The 18343-nt window shown below is 46.9% G+C and overlaps 1 protein-coding gene across 10 annotated transcripts in view; it reads left to right on the top strand.

Annotated features, from left to right (window-relative positions):
• Positions 1-17890, top strand: part of ATP6V0A1 (ATPase H+ transporting V0 subunit a1) — a 41099-nt gene extending 23209 nt beyond the window's left edge. For 4 of the 10 annotated variants that reach the window (XM_060281462.2, XM_088655311.1, XM_035134444.3 and 1 more), the window contains exons 15-22: positions 667-785; positions 998-1211; positions 1711-1818; positions 5412-5519; positions 6946-6963; positions 10106-10223; positions 10761-10932; positions 16175-17890. In XM_060281462.2, the coding sequence (XP_060137445.2) occupies positions 667-785; positions 998-1211; positions 1711-1818; positions 5412-5519; positions 6946-6963; positions 10106-10223; positions 10761-10932; positions 16175-16268 (951 nt within the window). In that variant the 3' untranslated portion in view covers positions 16269-17890. Of the gene's footprint in view, positions 1-666; positions 786-997; positions 1212-1710; positions 1819-2680; positions 2756-5411; positions 5520-6945; positions 6964-10105; positions 10224-10760; positions 10933-16174 lie in introns of all 10 variants that reach the window. The other 6 variants (XM_060281463.2, XM_088655312.1, XM_060281461.2 and 3 more) reach the window with 2 other exon arrangements.
• The last annotated feature ends 453 nt before the right edge of the window (positions 17891-18343 follow it).

The raw sequence follows: 18343 nt of genomic DNA on the forward strand, positions 1-18343 counted from the left end.
AAAGACTGAAGCGCTACAGTCCTGAATTACTCTAGTACCTCTTTCTATAGAACAGCTCTGCCTCACAAATTAAGTACATAGGAAGCTGCCTCATGCAGAGTCAGACCATTGGTCGGCCTATCTTAGTACTGCCTACACTAACTGGCAGCAGCTCCCTTGGGTTTCAGGCAGGAATTTCTCCTAGCCCTACCTAGAGAGAACCTGGGGCCTTCTGCATGAAAGGCAGATTCGCTAGAGTCAAATGTGGCATGCTACTGCTGTGGAATGGAAATGCCCTTCAAGTTACTCACCCCTAAAGTGCAAATTGTGTAGTCTGACATCAGGGTGTATTAGTGGGCAGTAAGGTTGATACCAAAGTTCACACAGGGGAGGGAGATTTACCTAGATCCTTGGAGTATCCTTTACACTCAAAGCCTTTCACAGAAACTGTCTTAAAGTTGTTCCTGTAGCCATGAACACACGGTTAACGTTTTTAAAAATAAAAGACACACCACGTCATGCTTGGTCTCAAGGATGCTTTACAAAGTAAAAGGAATGTTCCTACGGAGAGCAGATTATTTTGGGTGTTACTGAGGATATTATGAGTCTGGGTGTACTTAGTTAGCTTTTTCATTTTTTGTCCTCTTCCTTGGTTCTAAACACCCTTGGGTCTTAACTTTGCACTAGATCTGGAATATCGCCACCAACAAGCTGACCTTCCTCAACTCCTTCAAGATGAAGATGTCTGTCATTCTGGGCATCATCCACATGCTCTTTGGCGTCTCTCTCAGTCTGCTCAATCACATGTGAGTGTGCTCCTTTTAGTTTAGTAGTCAGTAGACAGGCTGAGAAGAGGCAGGACCATAGAAAGCTGCCTTATACTGAGCTCAGACCTTTGGTGTGCCTAGCACAGTACTGTCTGCACTAACTGGCAGCAGCTCTCCAGGGTTGGAGACATATCTCTTGTATCCATCGATTGAAGGCAGGATCTTAAATTCCTTCTTTTCATATCCTCTAGCTACTTTAAGAAACCTCTGAACATCTACCTTGGGTTTATCCCTGAAATAATCTTCATGACATCGCTGTTTGGCTATCTGGTCATCCTCATTTTCTATAAGTGGACAGCCTACGATGCTAAGAACTCCATGGATGCACCAAGTCTTCTCATCCACTTCATCAACATGTTTCTCTTCTCCTATGATCCCAAAGAAAAGATGCTTTATAAGGGACAGGTAGGTGGTTTGGTGAGGGCAAGAGCTGTTTTGCAGAGAGCAGCGCCTGCCTTGTTCTGGCTTTAAGTGTGGGGGGAATCTACGGCTGAGCTGGGAGGGGCAAGAATCATAGAATTGGAAAGGATCCTGAGGATCATATAGTCCAACCCCCTTCTGTGCAGAACTATGCAGCTGTCCCGTATGGGGATCGAACCTGCAACCTTGGCATTTCAGCAAGAACTATTCCTGTGCAAACCACATCAAAACATGCAGAAGCTTCCATTTGTTGTGAAGTTTGTGCAGGAGCACAAACATCTGTATCTGCTAGCATTTACGCAATTATTTAGAATATGAGTTTTGATTTAAGAGCAAGTTTATAGACCCTGTGGCAACAGGGAAATGTGGGCACGTTCTCCTGAAAGAATCTGAAAGGGTTCTTCACGCAGGCAGGAGGGCTTAGGGAACTGGATGTGCTTGCCTGTTGGTGATAACGTCACTCCCTCATCGCTTTTCCCCACAGAAAGGGCTCCAGTGCTTCCTGGTTGTGGTAGCATTGCTGTGTGTGCCGTGGATGCTGGTTGCCAAACCTCTGGTCCTTCGCCAGCAGTACTTGCGAAGAAAGCACTTGGTGGGTGAATCTGTTTTTCCCTCTTTCCTTTGTAGGTCTTATTTTTTCAAATACTAGAGGCTTAGTCTGGATTTCTGCGAAGGAGATCTGCATCCAGATGAAGCTCTGTTAGCACTTCAGTCCTAAGCATACTTTCTTAGAATGCAAACGTACTGGAATCATTGCGACTTACTTTCAGGTTTAGGATTGCAGTTTAAATCCCGCTTGCAGGCAGAGGCACAGCTGTAATTTAGCAAACAGGCAGCATCTCTCATGACCACTGGTCGCTTTCTGGATCCATCTGAAATCCTGGTTCATATGCATGCATTTGCCACCCATGGCTGGGATCCACAGAGCTGCTTTATGTGTGCCCCAACCCTTTCTTTTGACCCGCCGGCCCCTATTTAGCAAAAGAGGCTATGGAATCTCCCATTTGGTTTCAATGTTCACTGTTAAGAGTGAGACGTTGCTGCTCAAGGGAGCATGAGCTCAAGCAGCCACTTGGGAGTGCGGAACTGGTGTGGTTCTGCTGGAGGAAAATAGCCTTCCTTGGATGTTGCCGAATTGGTGCTTTGAGCAACCTAAACACGTCAGCAGAGACATTCAGAATGGTTTAGTCCTAAAACCCATCGTGCAGCTGGTGACGTTAAGCTTTTAAGGACACTAACCTGCTGCTGTGGTTCCCCAGAGACATGGCGGCTGTGGTGTTCTTGTGGCAAGCTGTTAAAGATGCAACAGCCCTTCAAATTGCAGCTCGGTTAAAGACGCTCCCTCTTCCTTCTCTGACCATCTCATCTCCCCATGACCCCTCCATTCGTCTCCCTTCTTTTCTCTTTGTTTTTCTCCTCCTTTTCCCCTTTTCTTTCCTTCCATTCGCTATCAGGAAGGGCAGCCCGTGGAACCCCCTGTCAGCCCAGCCCAGAGTCCGCAGGCAGTAGAGGCAGCGGCGGCTGCAACAGTGAGTGGATTAAAAGATGCCAAAAGGATGCACATGGCGAGAACGGGAGGTGCCCAGGGGCCTTGGAAAGTATCTGCCCCGAGGAGGAGGAACGGCACAGCAGCCCTTTCCTCGGGAAGATACGTTCCAAGAAATCTCATTCTTTCCAAACCCTACACTCACATACTCAGGGGACACAACACAACCATATAATGTGGTTGGGTTTCAAACTTTGGTGTGTGTGTGCCAAAGGTCTCCTGCAGTTGTGCTTGGCAGAGGACTCTAGGCAGTGCTCAAGGGTGCGCTGCCCTCATTTCCTTGGAGTGCTGTCCAGGTTTGTTGGGACCAGCCGCCGTTCTTCACAAACTTGAGTTGTTTGTGCGCTTGTCTTGGGATGCGCCCAACTCTCCTCTGTGGATGCACACTGCAGGGGAAATTGGCAGAGATGGACAAAGCTGCCTTATGGGCAGCTTCCTTGTCATTATAAATGTTATTGTGGAACTCCTGCTAAGTGTCTAAGGAACCTCAGAGTTCCTGGGGCACACAGTTTGAAAACCATGGTTGCAGCACAAAGAGATTATTCGCCCTAGTGTATGTATGCGGGGGAAAGCCCCCTCTATCCAGATGCCAAGGCCCTTGGCTTTTGCATAGCTGCCACTTCTGTGGCTTTCCTCCCCTCCCTTCACAGTCCTCCCCAGGATTTTTGTCTCTCGAGTATGTTTTTAATTTGCATCCCATGTTTTCAGAGTGCCATAATTGGTGGTGTCTCCTCAGCAATGCCATCCCTTATGAGTTCACTTCTCTGGCCTTCACCAGTTTCTTGCTGCCTGCTAGCTAATGGTTGCTTTGGGAATCCTTGTGGCAGTGCACTGAGTTGCTGGCTGCCCACTTCAGTGCTGTTCTTAATTGCGCCCACAACTCTCTGTGCCGTTGTGACAGTTGTAGCCTACCGACAATTGCTGGGGAGCAAAACAGCTATTTGCATTTCGGCATGCTGTTGCACTCCACAAAGTCTTCTGCAGTCAGTTGAATGGCATGCCAGGTTTTTTGGAACAAAGCACGTGATTAGTGCTGTGAAATTGGGCGTGGTATTTAGCAGTTAACCCGGCAAAAAAAGTTGTGTGTTCTACGAGAACTTGCTGCGAGAACATGGAATTTGCTGCTCATGCAAAATCTGGTAACTTGATAATTTTTTGCTTTCATGTGGGAAATGGTTTTAACCCTCAAGGCTACGAAGGCGGGTTGAAGAACTTAGGACCAGAAAGCCCATCCAGCCCAGCATTCTTTCCAGATGCCTCTTGGAGCTGGCATGCTTGAACCTGAAGCTGATAACCTTCTCAACATCTAGTATTCAGAGGTATACTGCCTCTGAGTATGGGTGTCCCATTTCACTTTCAAGTAACTATCTGTGAAATCGGAAACCAGTGGGATGGGAATATCGCTAGGGCGTGGGATTCTAGTGATCAGGTGCTCTGTAGCCTGCAGATTCCACACTATGCCCTGTTAGACTTAGAACCAGTATGGGTTTCCTTTTTGCCTAATTTTTTTATAGAACATATCAAATCTATTTCTTAAAGCAAAGGGTGTACACACAGGCAGATCTGTTCTTTTTTTTAAAAAAAAATACTGATTAATCTACATTACAAAGAATCCCTTATGGACTTAATCAAAGTAAGTTGCCTTTAAGAACGATCTAGTTAATGTATTCCTTCCTAGCATCTGATAAAGGCTGCAGATATTGGAGAGTCTCAAATGGCTGAATGTATGCCCCAAAATGGAGTGGCTTGGCCAGGCCAGGCCTCACCATGTAAGGACAGGTCTGGTCTTCCCTGCTTGTGTTGTCGAAGAGCCAGACAGTGTCAACCATACCCAGCAGCAGAGTTCAGGAGGCTTTGCATCCATTTCTTCACTTGCTAACAGATTATTTATTTCATAGGCCACTGATTGCATCTTTCTCTAGGGAATATTGTGAGATTTCTTGCTGATGTTGCAAACGTATAGCCTTTTTTAAAAAAAGCATTTGAGATTCTTGATTCCTGGCTCTCCTTCCCTCACTTCTCCTCTCTGCTCTTTCCCTACCCCTCCAGCCCCTAACCCCTAGTTTCCCATTTTGAGAGGCCCAGTCTTTCTACTTTAGACCAATGTTGTTGCGCCAGCTTTTGCTGCCTTTGGATTCATAGCAGAAGAAGCTTAGGCTGTTCCGAAGGAGGAGGAGCCCTGGAAAACAGACCAAAGCATGCTTTAGTAGCCAAAACACTTTTAACAAATTGCTCAGTTCTTGGTGCTCAAAAGCGGCAGAAAATGAGGCATGTGCTTATGATCAGGCAATGCAGTGTTTTGTGCTAGCCTCAAGGTGGAAAATCTAAATAGCAGTCTCTCAATCCCAAAAAACTGTGTTGCCTGAAGTGCTCTCATGCAACTCTTGTTTAACTCAATGGGGCATGCACATGAGAACTTCTCAGTGGGTTGTGCCCCGTGGGTCGGATCAGATCTGTCTCCTGTGCCACTACTGTTATCGGTACCCATAATTTGTTGCCTGAGGCAAGTCTCTCTCTCTTTCTCTCTCTCTCTCATATGGTAGGGCCAGTTCTGCTAATGGCCCTGCATGCCAATTCCATACTAAAACACGAACCAATGGTGTGTCTCCTCTTCTTTTCTCCTCTGTTGTCTGCTTTAGGGGACACTCAATTTTGGTGGGATCCGTGTGGGCAATGGCCCAACTGAAGAAGATGCAGAAATAATCCAGCACGACCAGCTCTCAACCCATTCGGAGGAGGGGGAGGAGGTAAGACCTCCTGTTCTTCCTTTGTACTACAAACCTTCATGTGGGAGATGTTACAAGAAGGGGTGGACCTTTTATGACTCTCCTTACGTATATTACCACATCAAACCAGGCCTGTATCCCTTTACCCTCTCTTGTTGCTGCACCCCAACAGACATTTGCTCAAACTAGCCAAAGCTTGGAAACTATATTGCCCCAGTAACTGTTTTTCTTAAAACTAGGGAAGCTCATTTTGACATTTGGAAACAATTCCCGTAGTGTCTTTGTTCTGGCACTTGGAAAAATCTGTGGGCAGCCCCGTTCAAAAGGTGGTTGTAATAAGCTGAGGCTGTGTCTTAACTTCTCAATAGTTTGTGGTGGATGGGGTTCCCTTTCAAGGCAGGTAGTAAAGACTCCAGGTCATATTTGAAGGTCTGTTACAATCTCCTCACTTCCCCATGGGAAATCTCTGAATAGGCCGCATCACTGCTGCCCTTGTTTCAAAGAGAACTGAACAAGGGATCTTCCATTCAGTTTGTTTGTCTGCATGGGAGAAGGTCTTCTGATTTTTCCAGGCAGACCACTATGTCTCAGGGTGGTTATCCGCTGTTTGAAGAGGGCATCCTTGTACACTACCTTTGTGTACAAGGCAGTCTTACTGAGATCACTTAGACCCCTGAAACATTAATATAAACTCAAGCATACAAGATCTCTGGTTATAATTGGTGATGTGGCAGTTCAAAATGTAAGCCAGTTGAGCAGTGTAATGGGTCTTGGCCTGTCCTGAGGGCTGCTGTCCTAACAGAGGTTTTGGCCTTCATATAAAATGAGCATTCTCAGGGTTTCTTGCTGGAAAGCAGTTTTAAGTTCAGAGATTAGGCATTGCCATTGGTGCAAATGTATGAGCCTGCCATATCTTGAATCAGACTGTTGTTCCACTTAGCCTTAGTGCTGTCTACTTTTGACTGACAGTGTCTCTCCAGAGTGTTAGGAAGTCTTTCCTATCTCTACTTCCTGAGATCCTTTGGAGAATCCCTTGGAGATGCCAGGGATTAAATGCAGTTCCTTAATGCATGTGGAGTATGTGCTCTTAACTTTGAGCTTTGACACACACACACACACACACACACACCCCTACAATGCTTGGTACACTACAAGCTTTCAGAGTTTTTCCCAACTGGTACACAACAAGCACTGTAAACTAGACTAATATCCCTCAAATTGTGATGACAGGGCTGAAACTGAGAACTGATGGTTTTGCAAATCAGTCTTGGCCTTTTCTCCCTTGGGGAGAAGTCACAGTTGTTACCAATGAAACATGAAGTGGAATGCAGCAACAGCAATGATTGAGCACAGTTGCATTTTAGGATTTTGCACTGAAAGAGGATATGCTCTTGTGTTATCAAATGATGCATCATGACCAAACCAAATATTCCCTTGTGTTTTCAAGCCTGCCGTGGAGGAGGTGGTAAGCCTGTAGCCAGTTTCTCTGTCTGTCTTTATCCAGATCATTGCTCCCATCAATATAAACCATTTTGTAGAATTATGTGACTTGAAATTCTTTCTTCATCTTTTCATAGCATCTCATTTTGTGATGGCTCCTTCTTCTTGTAATCAGGGGTCATTAATACCCATTTCCATAGAAAACAGCTTCATATTCATTTAAAAACAAAATACATGTTTGTTTGAACAGCTGCATGTGCTTAATGGGGGCCTGCTGTCTTACCTTTGTGGTGTGGGTTGCATATACGTCACTGTTACATGCACAACCTGTGCCCCTCAATAATTTGTAGAATAGAATCCCAAAGTAGTAGAGGCCTTTGGAACGGGGCGGGGCGTGGACATGTTTGTACCTTTTTTTAAAAAAGCTAACTTCCTCCATCCCCTGAACTCCAGCGTGCCCCTTAATTGCCAAATTTCCAATATCCCTGGGGCCTTTCTCTGCTCTCCTGGGTCTTTTGTTTACTCCCATGGCCGTTTCCTGAAAATTCTGGCAAGACTTTACAACAGGATCACTCATTGGGGCTGTTCATGCAACAACTTATTGAGAGAGCTGACTGCAGACACACTGAGGTCAGTTTTGTTACAGTTGCTGGGGGTGGGGGGAACCCACCCCACCTGGCATTGACCTATGCACTGCTGAGCTGAACCATGGCTTAGCACAAACACTTGAGCGTGCAGGTTCCAGAAGAGGAGATCACAGTCACATTGCTTCTGCTTCCATCCTCTTGTTATTGCAATGCTGTGGGCTAAGCCACGGTTTGGCCTGAGTGTCATCAGAGCCTGGACTTGTGGTTCGTGCCATTCTAGACAAGCCACAAGCTATAATCAAGGTTTGTTGGTTTTACAGCATGTGGTTTTTCTAGAGAAGACAAACCATGAGCCTGGGTTCAGATGACACACTGAGCCAAACTGTGGCTTCGTTCACAGCAGTGCAGAGAAGGTGCAAAATGGCGGCGATCGCCTCTCCAGCTGCGTTCTCCCCAAATTGGTTTATTGTTCTGTGCAAATTGAGCCAATCAGTTGATAAACATTCAGATTAGGAGTGACAGACGCCAGTCTTCAGGCGGGGTGTTAATGTTCGCTAGCCACCTACTCAAAGTCAACAGGTCTGGACACAATCCACCAGTAAAAGGGGGAGTTGGTGGATTGGGATTCCAGCATATTTGTTCCTTGCTTTGACTTCTTTATGAATGACCTGTCACTTCATCTAGCTTTTGTGGAGAGCCACCTCCCTGGCAGCAAACGATAGCAGAAGTTAAAAATAGACATTTTATCTTTGTGCCTCTGCCAAGAGAACATGCAGCAACCTCCACATCACAGTCAGTTGATAAGAGGCTCTGATAATGGATATCAATGCAGTGATGGGAAATGCAGGATGGGCCCAGAAGGTTCTGCATAGGAAAAGAGCAACGCTTGAATTGCCCCCATTGCCTTTGTACAATAACCATGGAAATGCTGAGCGGCGCGGTCCTGAGGGGTCTGTTGCCAGGCTGCAAAAGTACGACAATTAACAGAGTAAGCAGTGCATCGAAAGAACTGGAATACTGCTTATAATTTTAATGTTGGTTTATCCGTCTGCTGCTGCAGCCATCCTTTCAATCACCTGCCAGCTCTTACAGCATTGTGCTTTGTTGCTTGCCCTTCAGATACATATTGGAGTTTGTCAGGGCACAGCACCCTGCAGTTCTGAGGGAGTGCAGAATGAGGCTTTAGGCACAGAATTCAGCCGCCTGAAAAAGTCAGCTTTCACTCTTCTCCCCCTGCCCCCTAACACATTCCTAGCCCTCTTCACTGTGATGGTATGTCTGAAGGTTTATAGGCAAATGCCTACAGAAATGTCAGAAGCCGGGGGGGGGGGGTGATGGAATGTGGCAGAATAAACTGCCCTGCTTATTGCAGGTGGGGATTCCTTGCTTGCTACCATTTCTTTCATTCTGCCCTGCCCCTCCCCCCAGCACGACTAGCAAAACCAGGATCAGTTATATAATATAGTGGAGACGGGGATGGGAACCCAACAGACTCGATTATGCCAAAAGGAGGCCAAGCAAATTTGGATCATTTTGATGCAGAGCATGTGTGTCCCTGGAGTCTAGTAATTTCATAGCTTGCTTGGCGCACTCTCATCAGGGCAGCTTTTGCTAAGAATTTTTGTTTCTTGGTTCCAAAGCTTGAGGCCTAAATGTTAACAAGTAGCTTGCCTTCCTCAGCCTGAAACGTTTGCTGTGCTGGATACTGTAGGGGAATGAGAGAGAGCGCTCAGTTCACCTTTATCTTGGAACAGTTTTGGAACTTGGCAGCTTTAGCTGGGTGTAGTCAGTTTGATTGCTAGAAGACTCCAGAGATTCTGAGATGTGGCAGACAAAATACTAAGATGGGATTTTTCACAACTTTGATTTTGCAACACTTAATCTCTCTCTGGTCACTTCTCCTCCTCCTAGTTGTCATTAAAACCTTCGCCACAGTGACTTAAGCAGCATTTCCTAAGAAGATTTGGGGATGTGGGGTGGGGGATGACGACAGGGTGGCAAGCAAGAGAGGACAGCAGGCTTAACCAAATCTCAGCAGAGGCAAGCAAGGTCTTGTCTTGCACCCAGTTTTGTAATGGAAATGTGAGCCTCGCCTGATTGTATGCCAACGTTAGTCCAGTTCCCTTGCAGTCCGTCACTTCTGGGTTCCAAGGCCACTTGAGTGCCTATTAATGCCAGGCAAATAATGATTCTGCCATAGACGCATGGATAGAGTGACTCCTGCTGCCTGTGCTTGATCCAGCTACTGAATCTTACCTTTCAGTTTGCCACCAAGAAGGGCAGGGCTGAGAAACATTCAAGTTGAGTCTTAGATCTGAACAAGCCATTGAACCCTTGTACATTTTAATGGCGCTGAGTGTCCTGCAGTTTTGAGTTGTGTTGGGCAAGTGATCATCCCAAGTCCTGGTGACCAGAGAGGGAAATAGTCTGGCCAGCGTTCTAGCTGTGAGCTTTGAGTGCCCTTGCAATAGAGTTAGTTGCTATTGCTGCTACTGCTGCTGTTCCTGCTTTCTAGCTGTCTAGTCATTGCTGCACGCTCTGCCCACTGCTCAGAACTGGCTTTATTACTTCCTTTTGCAGTTTGACTTTGGGGACACGGCTGTTCACCAGGCCATCCATACCATCGAATACTGCCTGGGGTGCATCTCCAACACGGCGTCCTACCTTCGCCTCTGGGCACTTAGCCTGGCACATGCACGTGAGTAGCTTCACCATGGCTGGCTTTTCGAGTCCAGGGATGAGGAAGGGGAAATCTGAGCTGTGAGAATAGGGGGAAGGTGTCACAAGCCCTTTTTCCTGTGGTAGTAGCCAGTGACTTTTGTGTACTTTCATTCCAGGTCATGTCATGTAGAGAGGACTGTGTAGCAGTCTCCTCTGAGCCCAGTATCTTTCTTTGCCCACCCAAATTCTTATTGAAATCTTCTGAAATCTCTGAAGGGGAGCATTGGGTAGCTTGTGATAATGAGTTCAAAATGCCCACAGAGTGCAGAATTTGGACCCTAAGCAGTAGGAGGCTTTGCTTTTTCTTAAATGGAAAATTGGTCTGGGGTGTGATTTAGGGGCACAGCTCACTTTGGGAACTCATCCAGCTTCCGAAAACTCACTCTTATCAGAGCAGTGGGCACTGCCCTCCAAAGATGAGCAGCTAGAGTGAAAGAAGGCATGCAATCCCCTCTCCTCCTGAGCTGTGGCCCTTGCTGAGCGGTGATCATTCTTCCTGTCTTTCTCCTTACAGAGCTTTCTGAGGTCCTCTGGTCCATGGTGATGCGCGTGGGGCTCAGCGCAAGGAGCTTAGCTGGTGGGTTCGGCTTGTTCTTCATGTTTGCTGCCTTTTCCACCCTGACAGTGGCCATCTTGCTGATCATGGAGGGCCTCTCTGCTTTCCTGCATGCCCTCCGCTTGCACTGGTAAGTGTCATCTGGTACAGCTCTGCACTGCAAAACAAACAAACAGCACAGTGGGTACAAAGTTTACATCACGTTTGATCTCTGTCATCTCTACTTAAAGTATCTCAAGAAGCATGGCTGGGAAGTGCTCCTGTCTGAACCCGGGGAGAGCGGCTGGCAGTCAGAGTAGACATTGCTGGGCCAGATGAACTCAGGTTTAGGCTGGAGAGAGGACACCTTTATTTGTTCAGGTCTAGAGAAACTAACATCCATTTTTCTGAGATGCATGGTTATTGTTCTGATTGTGCTCTTTCCTTGGCAATCATCAGTTTACTTTCTGGGGCTTTTCTAGGCATTAAGTTCAAAGAGGGTGCTCCTCCTGCATTTTAACTACTTGCAGGATAGACCTGCAAGTCCTCAAATGCTCAATATCTTGTCCATATGGAATAGATTGAGGCTGGGGTTAGCTGCTGACATCATCATCTTAAAGAGTGGCCAGTGTGCGAAGCATGAATGAGGGAGAGAGTTCTTTACCTGCAGGTAGGTTCAATTGGGGTTGAAACTGGCTGGTCTCAAACAAAATCTGAAGGAGTCCCTTTTTGGTCAGCTAACAAGCAAGGCCCTTGCATAAACCACTTTGGATCCCAGGAGCTGCTCATAGAAAACCTCTGTAGTTTGCAAAAAGGATGACATGCAAAGTCTTCCATGCTGGATCAGAACTAAGATCCATTTGCAGACACATGCAAACAGCTAGAATAGTTTTAAGGACAGTACAATAGACAAAACTGAAGATGGCCATTCAGCCTGTCAGAACAAAAATGTCTTCAGTTTGTTTCTGGAAGGTACAACTAATGGGTGCCTGGTATATCTCAACATTATAAAAAGAATATTCACTATCTACACACCATGATTTCATAAACTTGTACCACCCTGTCCCTTTTTCTAAACTAAAAAATCCCAATTCTTGCAGAAGGTGCTTCAGCCTCTAGGATCATTTTGCTGTAGAAGCAGAATAGTGTAGCCTTAAATGAATGGACAGATATAGTAAGTTTGTATGCCGTTGATGAATGATGATGATGACAATGTTGTGTCAACACTTCCATGCACAGTGGCAGTTTTCTTACATTTTAGAGCTGTAGGCTTCCTCCAGAATCCAGCTTGGTTTTTCCTAACCCAGCTTTAACTCCTGCCCTCGGTAGGCCCAGCTGGTTTGACTGGGCTCCGTTCCTTGTCAGGAAAGCCCATCTTAGCAGAACAATAGCAACTGCACCCCAAGCAATCATGACATCAGCCGTTATCTTGATCTTGTGCTAGGGGCCAGGGATTGCTGTCCTGGCCCAGCCTTTTCTTCTCTGTGCCAAGTTCAAAACAAATAAGCTTCCAGCAGGGGCCAGCTGTGTCTGGAGATAGGAGCGGTTGAGTCATTCTGCTGTAGGGCAGGAGTTGCTGTCAATATCTGGGAGTGTACAGGAATCCCCACTGCTGATTTGAGTGACTCTTAACTGAAAACTTTGAGGAGAAAGCCAGAGAGACTGGGGTTTGGAGTTCTTTCAAGGTGTTGTTTTCTGTCAATACAGGGCAAGTGGCTGGAGAGAGAGGGGGGGAGGAGGAGGAAAGGTTTCCTATTGAATCAGTTGATTATAATTTAGATAGCTGGTGATGAGCTGCAGCCAAACAATTCTCAGCAAGGTTTTTGCAAAGGGTGAAAAATTGCACATAGGTTATTTAGAGGTGCAAAACAATGAACCTTCTGCTCCTCAAATATAAATACCTTTCCAGATTGCAAAATTCACTTCCATTGGGGGTAACGACTCAATTAGAAAATTATTATGAGCTATTTTCGATTTGTTGTGCATGTGCATTTTTTTAAAAAAGGCAGATGGCAAAGTTCTTTAAGGGGGAATAAATTAGGGAGTTTGACTGCTGAGGTGACTAAATTCAGTGCTAATATGTGGAACTTGCAGCTCCTGCATCTCTTCCCTTTAGCAGTGGAATCTGCAAGGTGATGACGCACACATATGGAAGGTAGAGTGGAGACTTGGCAGATTTTGTTGGCCTCAGCAAATGGTCTTTATACCAAGTCAGACCATTGGTTCATCCAACCCAGTTCTTTCACTGGCACCAACCCTCCCAAGTTCCCTTGTCGAGCTCTGTTAACCTGGAACCCGGCTGATTTGGTGATGCCAGGGATTGCACCTTGGACCATCTGCATGCAAACGATTTGCTTTACCGCAGAGCCTTGTTGCTTCCTCTTAGAATTCAAAAGCTGAGGGTGTGCTAGCCTTCGCTGGGGAGGAGGAACAGTGAATCTTCTTTCCTGCTGGAAAAATGCTTTCCATCTCTCCTTCCTCAGCCCAGCCACTCCCTGCTGGGATGGGTTTATCTCGTAACTTTTCAGGCAGCAGTACATTCCAAGCAGATGGTTGCCTTGGCTGAAAAACAAATAGTTTTGCAAAGCGGGGGGCTTCCTTATCTCCGTGGCTGTGTGGGAAGCAAGTGTGTATCTCGCTGCCAATGCCATTGGCTGATCACGCTCTACCTCCTTAGCTGCACAAAGGGCCCCTTTGACATTTAGCTTGCAGCCAAAGGAATGTTGGGGTTCATTGTCTTGCCACTTGAGACCTTAGGAGGGCTGAGATGGAGGGCAGGCTGGAGATGTGCTCCGGGGAGGGATTCACTGCTGGAATGGGAGTTTCCCTACACCTTGGGCGTAAAATTAATGGAATGGAAAAGAGAGTGATGGCAATGCAGTCCTCTTCTCTCTGCCTTTCTGCGTCTTAATAACTGGCATGCAGTAGAACCCTTCAGCCTTAGAGAACTGAGTTCCAAAAAAGATATCTGGGGCCAGGAAAACAGAACGAAAGTTATCCATCCAGTTGGCCGGTGCTGCACGATGCACAGGAGGCGAGACCTGTTCCAGTTGGAGAGGGCAAGATCTTTGGCTAAAAGCAAGGAACCACCTTAGCTCCAGATGGCTGGGCCAGGAGGTTTGGGGGGGGGGGGACTCAGGTTATTAGGTGCCAATGGGGAGCTACACATTCCATGGCTGGAAGGAGCGGAACATTCCATTGAGGGAGGATGTTCTGTGGAACTGTGTGTGTCTTTGTGTGTATACACTTAATTTGATACAGGCCTTAGTAGAATCTGAGCTGAACTCGGAAGGGGAGAGGAATTGTTCCTCTGCTCCTGCAGTCTTCAAAGAAGGAAGGGAACCTCCAAGTATGTGTGCTCTTGTCTAGCAGTAGGATACTATCACAAGCTCCTCTCTTGAAATCATGCAAGGCTTTTGACTCGGTTGCAATCTTTTGACTTGGTGCTACCCATCTCCTCCTCTTGCCCGGGGTGGGGGGAGTGGGACATTTTTGTTGCTGACCACCTGCAATTTCTCCATCCACCATCTAATCCTGCAAATGGGAGCCCCTGCCAACTGCTTTCCACGCCGCTACTTGGGGCATGTGGAAGGTAATGTTTCCAGACACTGTGTTCCCTGGACCCGACGGCTGGCAATTCATAAAGTTCCTTGGCCGAATTGCTGCGTGTCCATTGGAGAACAGTGAAACTGAGACCAAGGAGCTCCCCCACCCCACCCCTTTGGATGTGAACCACAAATTTCTTGCCTGCCTCTTGATCACGCAATGCCTGTTGCCAGAGACATGAGTCTTGAAACTTGCTAACTTCTTTTAAAAAGGGCTTGAAATATGGCCGCCCCTCCCTCCCACTGGCCCCATGTCCCTGCCAATTAGTGAAACAAGTGAAGAGGAGCAGAGCGCGCAGCTGTTTCCAGTCTGTAAGTGCAGCTGGCACACCCTGGATATGCTGGGAATGCTTGGCGGTCTGGCAGCGCAACTGGTATTCTCAGTGAGGGGGGAGCTGGTCGCCGTCCGAGGGACGTGGGCATGCTGGCAGGGGCAAAGAGAGCAGAGGTGGTGGTGGTGGGCTGTTGCAATCCTCTGCCCTTTCGCTCTGCAATGGTTTTTCCTCTTAGCTGATCAGAGGCTGCATTTTGCTTGCGTCTGGGATATATCGCTTCAGGCTATGGGTGGGCAGCTCATGTGACCGAGTGCTCCTCCGTAACATGCACAAATCTCTGCACGTAGAAAGGTGGTGTATCGGGAAGAAGAGCTCTAGCATAACCTTTGCCCTAATGCCCAATCTTCTGTGTGCAGGGATTTTGCTCGTGTGGGTTTGGCAGGCGAATCGTGAAATTGGAGATTTTGCAAAGGGAGAGAAGGCCAGTTCATATTGGTAGCTGACAAATTCCATCTGCGCCTTTTTCCTTTTGGGGGAAGGCGTTGAATTTGCTTGCAAAGGTGTACGAGAGTTTGCTTGTTCCATTATGCCTTCTCACTTAGCTCTGCCCCTGAGTTAAATGCAGTTTCTTTGTGTTTTCTGGTGTATTTGGGTTTGTAAGATGGATGTTAGTCTTTAAAAAGAATCCTCCACTTGAAACATTCCACCCTAAAGGAGCAGCAGCAGCAAATCAACTCGTACTCCAGTTTTTCTCTGTATCTGGCAGATGAAGGGGATGGAAAATGTTTCTCACCACAGCGCCAAGAGAAGAGCACGGGGTTTGTTTTCTTAATGAATCATGGGGTTTTTCTTTCCATGTTTGGTGCCTGTTTATGATTGGGCAGCCTTCCAGTACCATTCCCTTTACATTTTGAGTTCATTAGTGGAAACGGCAAAACAGCAAAAGAAACAAACCGATCCTAGAATGCAGGCCTCTCTCTGTTCCTTTCTCCGGTGTTCCCCTATGGCACCCTGAAGTTGGTGATGGAAGAAGACGGGCTCCAGACATCTCTGGTTCAAAAGAAATATGTCTCGCTTGCCATGTGTATGCATTGTCACACTTTAAGGACACATCACAGTATCCAGAAGTGCTTGAGAGAGGTGTGGAGCCAGTGAGAGTCCAGAGGGATGGAGAGAAGGGCCTGTATTCAGCCACCAGACCTGAGGTTCCCCATTCCTACGTTTGGGCATAGAGCGCTGTTATCGCTTGCATGCCTGAGTCCTTGCACCGATACCCATTCAGAAATGCTGCAATTTGAACCTTCTGCAACGGCAACGGGGGGGGGGAGGGGCTGAGGGTTTAAACTTGGACAGGGAATTAGGATATGTGATGAAACGGTACATTGCAGTAGTAAAACATGAATGCCATAGAAAGGAAAAGGTCACTGCCGCTTTTGAATCTTGCAATTCTTCAACATGCCTATTGAGCTGATGGTTGCTTGCTTCTTGTGTTCCTTTTTGTGTTTCTCACTAGGGTGGAATTTCAGAACAAGTTCTACATGGGCGCCGGGTTCAAGTTCCTTCCTTTCTCATTTGACAACATCCGTGATGGGAGATCTGATGAATGATCCTCTTGAGGCCAGTTGGACGGGTGTGTGGCAGTAAACCTTGGCTCCCTCCTGCATGTGTTTGTGTTTGCCTGTGTGTGTTAAATCTGAAGTTGTATAGCTCTCCTGTTGTGTAGTCGAGCTGCTAGTGTGACAGTATCTTGCTTTTCTCATGAGAACCTCACTCAAAAGAGAAAGGGAATAATAGGAAAAACATAAGAATCATAAGAAAATATTGCTCCCGCAATCACCTTGGCAGGTCCTGGGGTGGGGCAGTGTCCTTCAAGTTGCACAGAGACTACCGTGGAGGAGCACATCCTACCCATCTGCAGCCTGTTAATAACAAGCATGTTAGCTGCACAGTTTGGTACCAGAAAGTGAAGTGCAGTTCAAAAACACACAGGACTAGAAACTTGTATAAACTTCTTCTGGCAAATTGTCTTGCCAGAGGGGCCATTATTCCTCAGTCCAACCACACATACTTATCTCTCCTGACCTCTAGAGCAGCACACTGGACTACTTGCAACAAGTCCCAGATTTGCCCTGTGCAAAAGTTGTATTCCAACTTTATGCCTATCCAGCGATTTGCTGGGGGCAGATTCTCCTCTCTTACTGGCACTTTTGCTCTGCCATGCCCTCAGTTAAATTGCCATCATAAAATTGCTTAAAAGGCAGCACACATGACAAGCAAGAGAGCTCCCACCCCACCTGTGCCTGCCACATGTCCTAGCTTGACCTCTGAGCAGAGCATTCGCTGCTATTCCCTCCCCCTCTCATTGCTCTTGCTCTACTACTTGTACAGCTACATTTTGTCCCCTCTTCTCTGCCTCGCCCCTCTGTGTGTTGGCGTAATCCTCTAGGAAACTCTGACTGAAAGCAAAGGATTCTTTGGGAAAGGTGACCCCCCACATGGCATTACAACTGGATGTTTTTGGAACTGTCATTCCCTGGACAAGAGCAGGCCGGCGAGGGGGGGAGGGAGTTTGCTTGCCTGCCCCATTGCAGAGCCGACCTGTGCTTGGTTCTGCAGGATTAGTTTATAAGGAAACTTTGACTCACCCTGCCTGCAACTCTGAATGGCTTGTTTTGTTCCAAGGAAACTGAGGGTCTTTCACCTCCAGGAAGCTCCTATGTAACCCTGACATTACTAGATGGAAAGAAGAAGCAGGGTGGGGAAACCTGCACACCCCGATTACTACCGAGCATTTGTAAAAGCCATCCACAGCAGCCCTTGTGTATTTTAGGATGGGCTTCCCTAGGAAAATAGGAATCTCCCAAGGGCGGGCAGCATCTGCCTTCCGTTTGGCATAGGAAAGAGGCTGGGCTTTCTGTGCCTCTGCTGAGTATTTATATGATTTGTGTGTATTTGTGTGACTTAAGCATGCACTGTTCTAGAAGTATCTCGGTATGAGGCCACCTGTGTTGAGCACTAAAGGCAAGAGCACTGGAACTGGTGTGGCAAATTTATGGGCAGGTGCTAATCCCTTATTTGCTCTTGAGTAGAGACTCTGAAGTATCAGGTGCTGCCATGTGTATGTGTGAAATACATTGTGTTTACTGTTGCTGTTTTGGACAAGTGAAGTTTTTCCCCCCTGCTGGTCCTCATCAGTCAATCACTGTGTCTATTAAACTAGTTCATCTCATCTGCTGTGTGTCCTGGTCTTTTTTGACTGTGCCTGGAGTGGGGAGGGTTAATGGAAGGGGGTTGGCTGGGCTGTGTGAACTAATAAATATTGCACCCATGCAGTCTAAAAACTGAATTCTGGGATTGGTATGAATGATGCAGGTGGGATTGCCTTTCATAATTTGCCGGGTGTAATCCACATTTCTGCCACTTTGCATGCTTCCGGTTGTGTTGCTGATGGGAGAGGCAAAGTCCTGCCTCCAGCCAGCGATTGAGTGGGCAAACCTTTTCAGCCTCCCCTTTGGCTTGTGCAACTCCAACAAATATTTGCAGCCACAAGAGCTGAAAACTTCCTTTTTTAAAAAAAAAAGTGGAGGGGAACACCCTCTGATTTGCAAAAAGTTGATGTTTGCTCAATACCACATGGTTTCCGAGGAATCCCAGAATCCACACAGCTGGGCTTGCTGTCTCC

This window comes from Zootoca vivipara, chromosome 12, assembly GCF_965207765.1.
Source record: "Zootoca vivipara chromosome 12, rZooViv2.hap1.1, whole genome shotgun sequence".
NCBI classification, from domain to species: domain Eukaryota; kingdom Metazoa; phylum Chordata; class Lepidosauria; order Squamata; family Lacertidae; genus Zootoca; species Zootoca vivipara.